The sequence below is a fragment of the Narcine bancroftii genome, chromosome 3 (assembly GCF_036971445.1).
Source record: "Narcine bancroftii isolate sNarBan1 chromosome 3, sNarBan1.hap1, whole genome shotgun sequence".
In the NCBI taxonomy this organism is placed as follows: Eukaryota; Metazoa; Chordata; class Chondrichthyes; order Torpediniformes; family Narcinidae; genus Narcine; species Narcine bancroftii.
This window is the reverse complement of record NC_091471.1, coordinates 259,977,132-259,991,934: the sequence shown is the minus strand read 5'-3', so window position 1 is coordinate 259,991,934 and position 14,803 is coordinate 259,977,132. Positions and strand designations below refer to the sequence as shown.

Genomic DNA, 14,803 nt, shown 5'->3' with positions numbered 1-14,803 from the left:
AAATTGCTGTGAATATGGTCCAAGTTGACTCAATCTCTCCTCATCCCTGGAATCAACCTGATGAACCTCCTCTGCCTCTAAGGCCAGAATGTCCTTCCTCAAGTAAGGAGACCAGAGCTGACCAGTAACTTGAACAGTTGCAGTGTAACCTCCCTGGTCCTAAATTCAATCCCTGTGTTGGTAAACGTGGAACTTGTGGATCATGAAAAAAAATCTCAGCCACCATCAGAATATCTCCCAAACCTCTTGATAGATGAGGATTCCTTTAACTGTCATAACTTGGTGTGGTCATGGCTGATGTGGGAGGCTACTGCAGGTGGGAGGATCTAACTTTGAAAAATTGTGTTGGGGCTTAATGCTGGACTCTACTGTTTATGGACAATTCTTGCTCTATCAGGTTTTCCAGCCTTGGAAATCTCAACTGGCTGAACCTGGATCTAGAAGAAGTAGCTGGGGCTCTGAGCCAATACTGAGACGTCCATCAGCACAGCAAGACTTTAAAAGTTTTCACAAAATAAAATAGCCAGTAATTTAAAAAAGTTTTCAGTTATGAGCTCTATCTGGAGATCAGTTTGACAAATATAGATAATACTGGTCTCTCTCCATTAACTCGATAGTAGTGGTGCTGGAGACCCAACTGTGCTGGGTGAGTCGCATCTCCAGAATGGAGATCGTGAAATATGGCGAGCTCTCCACTGGCCACCAAGACAGAGGTGCACCAAAGAAGAGGTACAAGGACTGCCTAAAGAAATCTCTTGGTGCCTGCCACATTGACCACCGCCAGTGGGCTGATATCGCCTCCAACCGTGCATCTTGGCGCCTCACAGTTCGGCGGGCTGCAACCTCCTTTGAAGAAGACCGCAGAGCCCACCTCACTGACAAAAGACAAAGGAAGAAAAACCCAACCCCAACCAACCAATTTTCTCTTGCAACCGCTGCAACCGTGCCTGCCTGTCCCGCATCGGACTTGTCAGTCACCATCGAGCCTGCAGCAGATGTGGACATAACCCTCCATAAATCTTCGTCTGCGAAGCCAAGCCAAAGTGCTGACTACAATTAAGATGAAAATGGCCCTTTTGTTTAAAGGTGATAGTATGTCACTGTTGTAATTTGTTCCAGTACTGATGGGACCATGTACCATTATGACATTGGAATAAAGTACTGGTAGGTTCTGCTCTATGTTGGGGTAGAGGACTGGTGGGTTTAGGAGTGTTGCTGTATAATTATTCCCACTTTCTACTTAACACAAACTTTGCCTTGTGTTGCCTCTTCTCCAACTCTATTCTCTGAATCTTGACACAGTTTATATCTAATCTTTCCAATATAAAGTCATCAACTTGGGATTTTGACACATGTGCACCACCTCTCAGTCTGTTTTTTGTGATTGAAATAATTTAGTTGTGTCAATTTATCACAAGGGGTGGTTGAAGAAAGGTGTTGAGCTGTAGAGAAGCTGGTTTAAGAGATTGAATACCTCATTGTCCCTTGTAATGTATTCAAGGAGCTGAATGGCTCTCACAATTCCTAACATTGTTCCAACAGGTTTCAAGACATGATTTACTTCAGTGTAGTCTTAAGTGCTTATTGTTTTTGACCCTTGATTTCAGATGTTTTATGTGATCTCTTACTCAGTTTCCAGTCTACTTCTCCCCTGCCCTTTTCCCCACTTCTGCAGTCTTTCACTGATCACTACTTCTGTCCCATCTGCCCTCCGTCTCCTCACCCTCATGTATGCTGCAGAATCAACAGATGTTGTGGCTTGGCTGCACAGCATGAAAATGTTTTAGGTTTGATTGCCAAGTTTGCACTGAATTAAAGCAGTAGATTCATCTTGGACTTAAAGCCAATGCTGCCATATCTGGGGTTATTGTCACACTTATTTGATGCAGGCCTTAATTCTGCTAATTAACTAGACAATGCCCTCATGCAGCATGCACCCAACAATATTTAAGCTTGGGCTGAAAATGGCAAGGACTTTCATTCCATGCTGTACATGGCAAAAAGTGACCAAATCCAATAAGAAAGTTTTCAAATCCTCCCCACTGGATTCAAAGACAAGACCATGCAGTTTCTACTGGCCAATATACATGATTATTGGGATAAATCCAGCCAATTGATTGTCCGAAGTGTTCGCCCTCTGCACAGTGTTCAAAGTATATTGTAGAAACTTGCTCAGCTTCTTTGACAGTTCCATCACTGGACCAAAATCCCAACTCTCCTGCAATAACAATGTAGAGGTCTTTTTCCTATAAATATTCTCCTCTAAACTTTGTGAGCAATTCATGATGGGCAACAAATACTGCTGTCAACTTAACAATGGATGCATGTGTGAGAGATATGCAACACTTTTTCATCTCTTTCAGAATGTTTTCATGTGTTAAACTATGATGAAATATTACTATGTTGCTGCCCAGTTATGTGCACAGGAAGCTCCCAAAAACAGTGATGTGAAAATGAATAGGTGGATACCTGCTATAAAAATACTGCAAAACCCCTGATATCTGGCACATGTGGGGATAGATGCCAGATAACTATTTTCCGGCTGCCTGAGACTTACTCTTACAATACCTAATTAATACAACTTGCGTTAAGAATAAACAGTTTAAAAGTCAAAACTACTGTACTGTACCTACACTGAACAAACTTCTCTTGCATGAATATATAAACTGTGCAAGCATTTTAGTTTATTTTCAGTCACATTCTTTGAAAACATTTAACCATCGCTGCATCTGCAGGTTCCTCCCCTTACACAGAGCTGCCTAAAAGGCGACCAATAATATTATAGAAAATTACCCCAAGCCCCCCCCACCCCTCCAAATTTACAGATAAAGCCTTTGACCGAGGCAACTCTTGCTAAGCAGGGATAGGGAGAAACTTAAGAGAGTTACCCCATGGTCGAGCATCATCAACCAGCTTTTCACCCTGGGTAACGCCATTGCTGTGTCACACACATCATTCAAATACAGTGCCCTTCATAATGTTTGGGACAAAGACTTTTTTTTTCTTTTATTTGCCTCTGTTCTCCACAGTTTTAAATTTGTGATTAAAGTGCACATTCCAGATTTTATTCAAGGGTATTTGTCTACATTTTGTTTTGATCATGTAGAAATTACAGCACTTTATATACATAATCCCCTCATTTTAGGGCATCATAATATTTGGGACGTAGCAATGGTAATGTATATTAAAGTATTGTAGTCATGTTTATTACTTTGTTGTATAATCCATTGCATGCAATGACTGCTTGAAGTCTGTGATTCATCAACATCACCAGGTGCTGAGTATCTTCTCTGGTGATACTCTGCCAGGCTTTTGCTGCAGCCTTCTTCAGCTCCTGCTTGTTTTGGGAGCTTGTCCCCTTAAGTTTTCTCTTCAGCACCTGGAAGGGATGTTCAATTGGATTTAGATTAGGTGACTGATTTTGTCACTCAAAATTTTCCAGTTTTTAAGCTTTGAAAAACTCCTTTGTTATTTGCTGTAGGATGAAGTGTCGTCCAATGAGTTTGGAGGCATTTGCTCAAACTTGAGTCGATAAGATGTTTCTATATACCTCAGAATTCATTTTGTTTCTGCCATCAACGAAGATAAGTGGATCACTGTTACTGTGACAGCCCATACATGTCCAGGCCATAACACCTCCTTGCCGTGTTTCACAGATGAGGTGGCGTGCTTTGGATCTTGGGCAGTTCCTTTTCACCTCCACATTTGGCTCTTGCCATCACTCTGATACAGGTTCATCTTGGTCTCATCTGTTCAGAAAACCCTTTTCCAGAATTCTGCAGGCTCTTAATACTTTTTGTCAAACTGTAATCGAGCCATCCTGCTTCTGTGGCTAACTAGAGGTTTGCCTCTATATTTCTGTTCATGAAGTCTTCTGCAGACAGTTCATCATTGACGTATCCACACCTGCCTCTTGGAGAATGGTTCTGATCTGTTGGGCAGGCGTTTGGAGATTCTTCATTGTGATGAGAATTTTTCGGTCATCAGCAGTGGAGATCTTCCTTGGAATACCAGTCCCTTCGCGATTACTGAGCTCACCAGTACGCTCTTTCTTCTTGCGTATGTTCCAAACAGTTGATTTTGTTAATCCTAAGAGGAAAAACCCAACACCCAACCCCAACCCACCAATTTTCCCCTGCAACCGCTGCAACCGTGCCTGCCTGTCCCGCATCGGACTTGTCAGCCACAAACGAGCCTGCAGCTGACGTGGAGATTTACCCCTCCATAAATCTTCGTCTGCGAAGCCAAGCCAAAGAAAAGAAGAAGGTTTGGGGGATGTCTCTTACTGTTTCATTCTTGTTTTTTAGCCTCAGAATGGCTTCTTTGATTCATTGGCATAATTCTGGTCCTCGTGTTGAAAAATGGCAACTACGACTTCAAAAGCTTAGAAGTAAGCCTGGCTCTCTTAAATCTGCATAAATGACTCAAATGAAACATGTCTGAATAATCACAAATACCTGTGAAGCCAAATGTCCCAAACATTATGATGCCCTGAAAATGGGGACTATGTATAAAAAGTGCTGCAAATATTACATGGTCAAACCAAAATATATATAACATCTGGAATGTGCACTTTAATCACGTGAATTGTTTGATTACAAATTTAAAACTGGAGCACAGGGTCAAGTAAAGGGAAAAAAAAAGTGTCTTTGTCCCAAACATTATGGAGGGTGTAGCTGCTACAAACAAAACACAACCAAGGCATTCTGCTGGCTGAATATTTGCTCCCATCTTCATCAAACGTTTGTGTTACTTCAGAGAACATTTACTGTTACAATTTTAAATTTGCATAATTTTTTTCCTTTTTTTTATTCTTACTTATTTAAATTTTAAATTTCTCCTTTTTTTATTTTGCTGGTTGCTTGATGCTGCCCGTTGCTTTCATTCCAGACACCAGGGGTTTTACAGTATTGATTATTTAGATATTGATCAGGACACTGGGGTGAAAACCTTGTTCTTCAAAATTGTGCTGTGGAATCTTTTACATTCATCAGAGGGAATCACTTTTTGCACAAATAAAGACCATATAGCAGACAGTGAAGGTCTCAGAATTGCATTGGGAGCATCAACCAGATGGTGTGTTTATGTCTCTGGAGTGGGAAATTAACTTGGCCATTTGACTCCGGAAAAAATGTTATTACCCACAGAAGTACAACAATTTTATTACATGTGGAAAAGGTCAATGTTTCCATGCAGGCCATGTTATAATGTCCACAGCATAGTGTCTTGCTTTCCTCTCCATCTTAACCTTTACTCCATATGCTTTTTATCCCCCAATCTCCTTCTTAACCAATGGCTCATTCTATGTCCTCTTGCTACCAGATGCCTGGGGTGACCCAAGGCTTAGACTTGGAACCGCCACCATCCCAGATACGTCGGCGCAGAAGGGAGACCATGGCCAAGATTCAGGCCCATTTGCAACAGATAAACCATCAAATCCAGGCTCAGACTTTTGCAGTGCAGAAACAGACACAGCACCAGCAGTTCCAGAGGCTCAAGGTAAGACTGATGAGAGGAATCCACACAATACCCAGCATGGTTTTGACAGGTCATATTCCAGCTGTCGTATGCTCCAAAACAAGCCATGGCTCCAAATAATTGTGTTTATATTAAAAAATAGTTCCTGTTCACAAAAAGTAGAACTAATTATCATCAAATCAGTCTTTTCCCATTCATCAGCCAAGTGATGATATATGTCAACAAACAATACTCATTTGGCAATAACCTGCTCACTGATGCTTAATTTCCCCTGGACTGTGGCTTCACATCTAATCACTGCTGAATTCCAGAGTTGAGGCATCAAGGAACATGGTGAAACTGTGGTTTATAGTCCCCAAAGGGAAACAGGAAGAGAGTTGTTCTTGTTGGAAGTTAATCATTCCAGACCCAAGTTATTTCTGTACGAGTTTGATCGTTAGTGTCCTAGTCGAGCCAGCTTCATTAGCTTCTTCTTACGAGTATTGCTTCTGTTATGAGGTTAGAAAATGGAGTCTTCATTGATTTTGTAATGTTACATTCCATTCACTTTAGCAAGTGAACCAGTTCATACTCGGGTAACATTCAGGTCTGGGCTAATAGCATTGGACAATGAAGATTTTGCTTCTTGAACTCTTTTTATGGATTTTGGGCCGCTGATCACAAAATCACCTCTCATGTACCTTTTTTAGATGTAACATATTTTTGGTCATATCTTAAGTCTACTAGTATATTGTCCACAAAACAAGCTGCTTTGGTTGGTCCAAGCATGCTTAGACATGCACTCAGTACAGGTGCTAAGCAAATGTTGTCTTAGGCCTGGGCATGCTTAGTCAGGATAGATGCAGACAGGCTATAAAAGTAGCTCACATACACAGATACTGTTCTCCAACTTCCTACATGATACAGCAAATCTTAAACTATCTTTGTGTTCAGCTTAAGCAAATCTTTTGAGAAAAATTATTGCCTAGTGTAAGTGGCAAGTATGATTTGCGCCTCCAAAATTGTATGCATTTCAACAACAGAGCGTTTGACCACCTACCCTTGAAGTTCAATGTCTACTATTACTGAGTCACCCACCATCAGTATCTTAATGACCAGTAACATAACAGAACCAACTATAAAAATATTGGGTATCCTGCAGTGATATCTTTTGGCATCCCAAAGCCACCCCACTCTTCCCCAATCAACATTGTATGTCAAAAGTATGGAATATTTTGCATCTTCAAGTTCAATAATACTAAAAAAAAATTCAGCCAATTTACGTAGTTCATAATATTCATCAATATACAGAATACAATGTCACTTGCCTGGGATATTCTGACAGCATGTCAGAGAAGAACAATGACTTCAGGCTCATGGAGACTCATGAACTTGAGATTCCCCTCCATCATACTATACTTTCATGACTTCGAAGTATACTGCTTTTTTTCATTCTATCAAGATCTAAATCTAGAAACTCCCAACATAGCAGTTTAATATTTCAGATTTATTGTCAGAGTACATACATGACATCACATACAGCCCTGAGATTCTTTTTCCTAAGGGTGGGCAGAATTACCACAAATTGGTAGTGAAAAAAACTGTACACAGCGTGTATATGTAATCAAATAACGAACTGAAAGGAGATAACAAATGTAAACAAACTGTACAATACAGAGAGAATAAAAAAGAAAATCAATAAAGTGAACAAGTAAGAGTCTTTATCTGATTGTGTTTGTCATTGAGGAGTCTGATGGTGGAAGGGTAGTAGCTGTTCTTGAATCTGGTGGTGTGAGTCTTCTGACAACTATACCTCTTTCTTTATGGTAGAACAGAGCGTGCGCTGAGTGGTGTGGATCTTTGATGATTGCTGCTGCTCTCCGACGGCAGTGTTCCTTGTATATGCACTCAAAAGTGGGGAGGATTTTGCCTGTGATGTCCTGGGTTGTGAACACTACCTTTTGCAGGACTTTATGCTCAGGGGTATTGGTGTCTCCATACCAGACTATGATGCAGCCAGTCAGCACACTTTTGCTTGGATTTCTGGTGTTATACAAAATCTCCGCAAACTCCTGATGAAGTAGAGGCGCTGATGTGCTTTCTTCATGATGCCGTTGGTGTGTTGGGTCCAGGAAAGATCATCCGAACTCTAGCGCACCATCACAACCTCAAGGAGAATGAAGGTTGGGCATAAAATGTTGCCTTCCTTAAAAGCTCCAAAATGGGTTTACTGAAAGATACGCTTACCTTGTTGAAGTGCTCTCCAGAGCTACCATTAATCCTTTACTAAAGTATTTAAAGGAGTTCTGCCCAGTCTGTTCAGGGTCCTGGGCTTCCAGTAATATTTATTCTCATGATTAGATTTACTAAAATTAAAATAGATCTGAACTCTCTCAAGGTGGAACAGCAATGTTATAATGGTCCTGTAACCTGTATGCCTCACGGTTATGTAACCTATTGTCCCGTTGTTGGTACCAGTTTACTTGTAGTCACTTGAGACTCTGTAACCATTGTCACAGTGAAGATTGAGCTTTGACATATCTGTGCTCAATGTAACATAGAGGGCATGTGGTGTCACGTTCTAACTGTTCCAAACATGAGGTTTTTGTTTGCCCTCCACTCTGCCTTGCTCATTTTAGCTAGAGTTTTGGGAGAGAATCAAGACTGGAATTATGACAGGTCAAGTATATGGATCAGGTGGAGAGCCATATTTGAATGGCTGAGCTGACAAAGAGAAACTGATGGAAATCGATTGGTCAGGCAGCATCCTTGGATAGAAATATTCAGTCAATATTTCAGGGTGGGACCCTTTATTAATGCTGAGTTCCTCCAGCTTCTCTTTCTCCACTCGGTACCAACATCTGCAGTTTTTGTGTTCCTCTATTATGTTTGAATTGTTTCCTTGCCTTTGTTATTATTAATTAATGTGGCTGTAGATTGTGTGACTATTTCTCACTTCGGAGAGTTGGCAATTAGTATGGTGAGCCCTGTACACAAGGGCCATTGTACTAATTCGTGCAAGTGCATTACTCGCCAAGAGGGACCTTATAACCATTGTTCGAGCATAAGTTTAATTGGGATAGTGGTCAATGTGAATTCTGTTGTCAGCAGCTCCCTGAAGGAGAAGTTTCCTGTGTCCTGTCCTTACATGGTTTAAAGATTTTTGTATTGGAGAGTTGGAGTATATTTATCGTATATACTTGTGTAATAGTTGATCCCGTGTAATAGTCGACCTCCACTCCTTTTTTGGCCGAAAAATTGTGTGTTTCCCATATGACCCATGTTAAAGTCGAACCCCCCCCCCACCTATTGTTTTGGCACTGCCTGCACATCCAAGCTCCCAATGGCCTGGCCACCTACCCATCCGAGCTCCCGATGCCCCAACCGCGGACCCACGCTCCAGCCCACTGGAGCTCCCGACACCCCAGCCACAGGCTCTTTTCTTGGCCCCGACTGCCCATCCATTTGAGCTCCCAACACCCCAAATATGGACTTAACATCCAGACCCAGCCATCCAAACTCCCAGACTGTGGCAGATGTTTGCCACAGTCAAAAGTATGACCCATGTTTAAAAAAAGATATATAATTGAAGCCCCCCCCCACCAAATTCTACCCCAATAAATTGGTCAAAAAAAACAACTATTAGATGAGTATATACAGTAAGTGAAATACTGGAGTTTGTTATGCTTTTCATCTGTGTGTGTGTGTGTGTGTGTGTGTGTGTGTGTGTGTGTGTGTGTGCATTGAGCATGCATTCGTGGTGCATGCTAATCCATCTATGTGTATAATTTGTGCACATTTAGGTACACGGTGTGTTTGGATTTCTTGTGTTTTGGCATGCTGCTGCTTTCATGTGACCCTAATTAGTTGGAAATGACTAGATGATTGTTTTCAAGACATGATTGTGAGAACTGCATGCCCCTAGATAACTGAATATAATCGCATCATTTTGTGAGATCCTGAGATTGTTCATGCAAGTGGACCATAAAGTCCTGGCCAATTAGAAGGGAAATTCTGCATTCTTGTTCTCCTATCCTTCAACATTTGAATTTAGCTAAACCCTATTAGTGGGTTTTTACTTCCTTATATTTTATCATTATTTTATTTTTGTTTAAAAATGCCCCTCTCTCAGAAGATTTCTATATGAATGCAATCTATAACGACTGCAGATGTATGATACACTAAAATTTATAATATTTAATGGAGCCCTGTCCTCATGTAACCAAAATTGAAATAATCTGTTGTCAGGATTTGCTGATATCTCATTGTAATGTATGTAGTTAAATTATTTAGAGCTCCGTGTCAACCATTCTACAATGGGATCATAAGACATAGGTGCAGAATTAAGCTACTTGGGCCATCGAGTCTGACATTCAAAACATGGCTGAAGTATTTTTCCTCTCAACCCCATTCAGCTGCCTTCTCCCTATAACCTTTGACACCCTTACTAATCAAGAACCTGTCAACCACCTCTTTAATTATACCCAATGATGGATGCAATTTTTGTATATGGTGTAAGGAGGGGTTTGTACAAGGGTTAAATGTTGTGCTCTGTTTTCTACAGAATAGTCCTGTTAATACAACCTCATACGTTATTAGTGTGCTTTTCAGGTGGAAGATGCCTTGTCATACTTGGACCAGGTTAAGATGCAATTCGGAAACAATCCAGCCGTTTACAATGAGTTCCTTGACATCATGAAAGAATTTAAGTCTCAAAGGTATGCAGACAGCTTCAGAATGTTCCCCCCTCAAACTGATGGCACACTTGTGATGGCCTACCATTCCATCCATTTATTGTTCAAGCTGCCAATTTGAAGGGTGGAGGATTTGGGAGATTTTACAATGTTTTTGAGTGATATTGTTGACTCTCTGGTTAAGTCCTTTTAATTTGTGTGATATATGAATAAGATTTTATGGGGCATCCAGAACAAGTGGACATTTGAACTAAATTGTTTAGGTTGATGTCAGAAAGCATTACTTTACTTACACAAATGGTGTGGAATCAGGTTTTTTTTTCCTCAAAAGCTGAATGTCCTGGGATCAATTGGAGCTTTCAGAACTGAGGTTGGTAGCTGGAATAAAGTTACAAAGTTATCAAAAGGTGAATGAAAGTTAGGAGATGGAAGATCAATTGAAAACCAGCTGAGTTATGAAACAAGACCAAGAGAGTGAAACACAGTACTTTTAGCCACTTCGTTATTTCTTATCATCGTCCCAGTACCCGAATACTAAGGCTTTATTGCCCTCTCTAGTCTGTCTTGATTGAACAGATAAGCATTGAACCAAGAGTACTTAGAGCAGGGAACCAAGCTGATCATCTTGGAAAACTGATGGATCCATCACTCTTTGTACTGTGAGGGATTTGTGGTTCGATAATATGCCTGAGTTTTTCATCGCCCACTGTTTCTTATTCTGGATTGCAGCATCGATACACCTGGTGTAATTGACAGGGTTTCCCGGCTCTTCCAGGGGCATCCCGATCTTATTCTGGGATTCAATGCCTTCCTGCCACCTGGATACAGAATAGAGATTCAGAAGAACAAGGCAGTGAGTGTGCATGGACCCACCCCAGCTGATACACAGGTGAGTGCATCGATCATTGCCCATGGTCCCCAGCAGAGTTGAGAGTGTATGTTCACAGCCTCAATTTCCCAATAACATATTCTTTAATTAAGGCAGTTGAATAGAGGTAAGGGTGGGACAAAAGGTTTTACTGTTTGCTTTACATTGCTAATCATTTTAAATTAAAAAAAAAGACATACACCATAGTAAGAGGTCTTTTTGGCCCATGAGCCCGTGCTACCCAATTACACCCAGGGAAAGCACATGCAGACACGGGGAGAATGTACAAATAGTGTGGGTCTGATCGCTGGGGCTGTAACAGTTATGCTAACTGTGCCATGTCTGCTTCTTCCTGGATAGTTGAATCTCCCACAACAGAGTCCTCTATACATGTTGTGTATTTAAATTTTCTTGGAATTAGTTTGGCTTTGTTAGGGCTCAAAGCTCAACCTACCAATTCCTTTCCTTCACAGGTGCTGACTGAGGCAGCACATGAACGTGCAGCTGCTGCTCCTACCAATGCCGCAGTTGCTCCGGTTACCCGGGCCGAGCCTGCTCCAACCCAGAGCCCTCTGGTGGGTCACAAGGATGAGCATATGGACCGCCGTCCAATCCGCGAGGACTCCACTCCACGTTTACTGGATCACCATGATGATTTAATATCCAATGATCCCCACCCTGTGGAGTTCGACAACGCAATTAGTTATGTGAATAAAATCAAAAACCGTTACTTAGAGCGCCCTGAGGTTTACAAATCCTTTTTGGAGATTTTACATACCTATCAGGTAAAAATATCCAAGTTGTCTAACTTTGGAATTCTTCAGCAGGAATTTGTATATTTGTATGTGCCGTTGATATAGTAAAAGCTCCCAATGCTCTTCACAAGAGAATTGTCAAATTATATCAGGGGTTATTGGGGCGAGTGACATAAAACTTGAGAAATGGTCGATGTAAAAGACCACCTTAAGTTAGGAATGAGGCAAGGATGCTGAGGAAGGGAATTCCAAAGCTTTGGATCTTGTTAGCATTAATGTAATTGCAGTGGTGTTGCAATTAAATTCAAGGATATTTAAGAGGCTAGAATTGGAGGAAGGAATGGATATTACAGAAAGCTTAGAGGGAAGAATGGAGATGAGGGGAGAGTATAGTGGGATTTGAAGACAAAGATGGGAATTTTAAAATGAGTTGTTGTTTAAATAATAGCCATTCTCGATTAGTCATTGCAGCAAAATGGACCGGCCCAAGCTAGGATATGGTCATCAAAGCTTTGGGCAACTTCATGTTTGTTTGTCGAGACAGCTGAGCCCATGCCTTCAAGTACCTGCAGACCCTGTCCTTTCTGCCACTGGCAGGTTTGTAAGATGTTCTGTGAATAGTTAAGTAGATGCTTTGAGTGTGGACTGACTTAGAACTGACACCATAGCCCAATATTTCCTGAGAGAGATTCGCAGGTGGAAGGGTGAGGCTTATCTTATTGAAAGCTGTATCAAGTTTATTTTCATTATCTGACTGTACATATACAACCAGACAAAACCATGTTTCTCCGGACCATGTTGCAAACATATACACATACAATAAACAGCACATGATAATCACGTATATACACAAGGGTATAATCTAAAATAAATGTATATAAAAATTTTGGCATTATTAACTCGGTTACATGATGCTGTTCTTTAATCTCACAGCCTGCCTGAAGAAGCTGTTTCCCAGCCTGGCAGTCCTCCTCCTTGATGGTGGTAGGTCAGAGATACCATGTGCTGGATGGAAAGGTTCCTCTATATTTCTTTCAGCCCTATTAAGCAACGGGCCCAGTAAATATTGTTAATAGAGGAAAAGGCGACCCCAGTAATCTTCCCAGCCATTTTGATGATCCTCTGTATAAACCCAGTTCGATGCTTTACAGCTACCATACCAGACAATCATGCCAGACAGGACATTCTCAATTGTTCTCCTGTAAAATGTCAAGATGGGGGCTAGTAACCTTGCCTTCCTCAACCTCCTTACGAAGTGTTGGTGCTGCTGTACCTTCCTGACTAATGAGGAGGTGTTGTGGGTACAGGATACTTTGTGCACTCTACTCTTTCCAAGACTATATGAAGCAGAAGGAGTGAGCAGTTGAACAACAGATGGAAAGGATGAGTAGGAGAGATTAATATTTGTTGCTGCAGTGATAAACCTTCCCTATTACTTCCCCATGGGTTTGGTATGATAAGCAGTGCCTGAAATTGAGAGAAAGATTGAGTAAATCTGATCACCAGGATAAGATGCATTTTAAAAATTAGGAATCCTAGATATTATTCTGAAGTCTGACATGTTTAGCACAAATCATTCTGGAACTCGGTTACAAGAAGCCTAATTTTACTGGATCTAGTTTTCCAAAATTAAACTAATGGAACACGTTTCTGTTGTCAAAAAGGTCCAAAACCTGATTTAGCATCTTGATTGGAAAAAAAACATTGCTTTGTTTTTCAGCGACATCACATCTAATTATATTTATTCTAATAAATGCACCATGTTCTCTGTAGAGAAGTTTGTTCTTTAATTTCAGTTTTAATTGAACTTTAAAAAAATATAAATAAATAAATAAATAGATAGATAGAAATTTGCAACCTTGATGTGAACTTGACCCAGACAGCTGGGTACAGATTGCCACCTACTTTAGTGACTACAATGTTCTCAGATTCTTGTTACACCTCATGACCCTCTGGGTAACAGGTGACTTGCCTGTTACTTCCCTTGCTTTTTGTGGTGTGTATTAATTATTGAGTCAAAAGCAGGAACTACAATTAAGAAGTTTACAGATGATGTTAAATTGGCAGTTTCTTTCTATGAGGAAGAAAGTTGAGGCTGGCAGGAGAAGTGGATTGGTTAATTATTACAAAAATTATAAATGGAAATCAGAAGTGTGAGGTACAAAGCATTTGGGGAAGAGAGGTGGAAAAGAGCATATGGCTAGCATGAATGTGAAGGTGGCAGGACAGTTGAGTAAGGTGCTTACAAGGGTCCTTGTATTTTATGAAGCATTAAAAAGTGTGGCCAATGAACAAAGCAGCTTCTATGAGAAATTCTCATCAATTCTCACACTATAGGATGGACTTGGACGTACTAGCGAGTGTGCAGAGGTGATTTATAGAAGTGCCCAGTTTCGGGGATGATGCCAGGACAGAAAACGTTGGCTAAGAGGAGTGACTGGGTTTGTTTATTTTGAAACAACACCAGGAGAAATTTAACTGAGTTTTATAAAATTAAAATAGGTCCTTAAGGGATGGAGAAGAAGGACATATAAAGGCAATATTTAGTTATCTGAGATTTAAAGTAATTAGTGAATGATTGGTGGGAGTTGAAGAAAATGTTTTTTCCCAGTGGAAGCCTGGAACTCCTAAAAACATAATGCTGAAGAAACTCATCAGGTCAGTGTCCCTTATATTGCAAAGGTAGAGATACATAACCAACAATTTGGCCCTGAGCCCTTCATCAAGATTATACTTTGTATTTACACTTGTATATACCCTTGATGAAGGGTTCAAGCCCTAAACGTTATATATCTTTTCTATATAAAGTAAACAGTTTGACCTGCTGAATTTCTGCAGCATTATGTTTTGACTTCAACCACGGTGTCTGCAGACTTTCGTGTTTTACCGAAGTCTGGAACTCGTTGGCTGTGATGGTGGCAAAAGTAGAATCACTTATCACATTTGAAAGTTAGAGACAGAATGTGGAATTAATATACCCATCTGTAGAGGGCCTTGGTGAGACCACATCTGGAGTACTGCGTGCATTT

General features: G+C 40.7%; 1 protein-coding gene across 5 annotated transcripts in view; it reads left to right on the top strand.

The window, feature by feature from the left end:
• sin3b (SIN3 transcription regulator family member B) overlaps window positions 1-14,803 on the top strand; it is a 59,652-nt gene that overhangs the window by 11,759 nt on the left and 33,090 nt on the right. For 4 of the 5 annotated variants that reach the window (XM_069927807.1, XM_069927809.1, XM_069927805.1 and 1 more), the window contains 4 exons: window positions 5,323-5,499; window positions 10,057-10,175; window positions 10,881-11,040; window positions 11,493-11,804. In XM_069927807.1, coding sequence (XP_069783908.1) covers window positions 5,323-5,499; window positions 10,057-10,175; window positions 10,881-11,040; window positions 11,493-11,804 — 768 coding nt within the window. The remainder of the gene's footprint in view (window positions 1-5,322; window positions 5,500-10,056; window positions 10,176-10,880; window positions 11,041-11,492; window positions 11,805-14,803) is intronic. The other variant, XM_069927808.1, reaches the window with a different exon arrangement.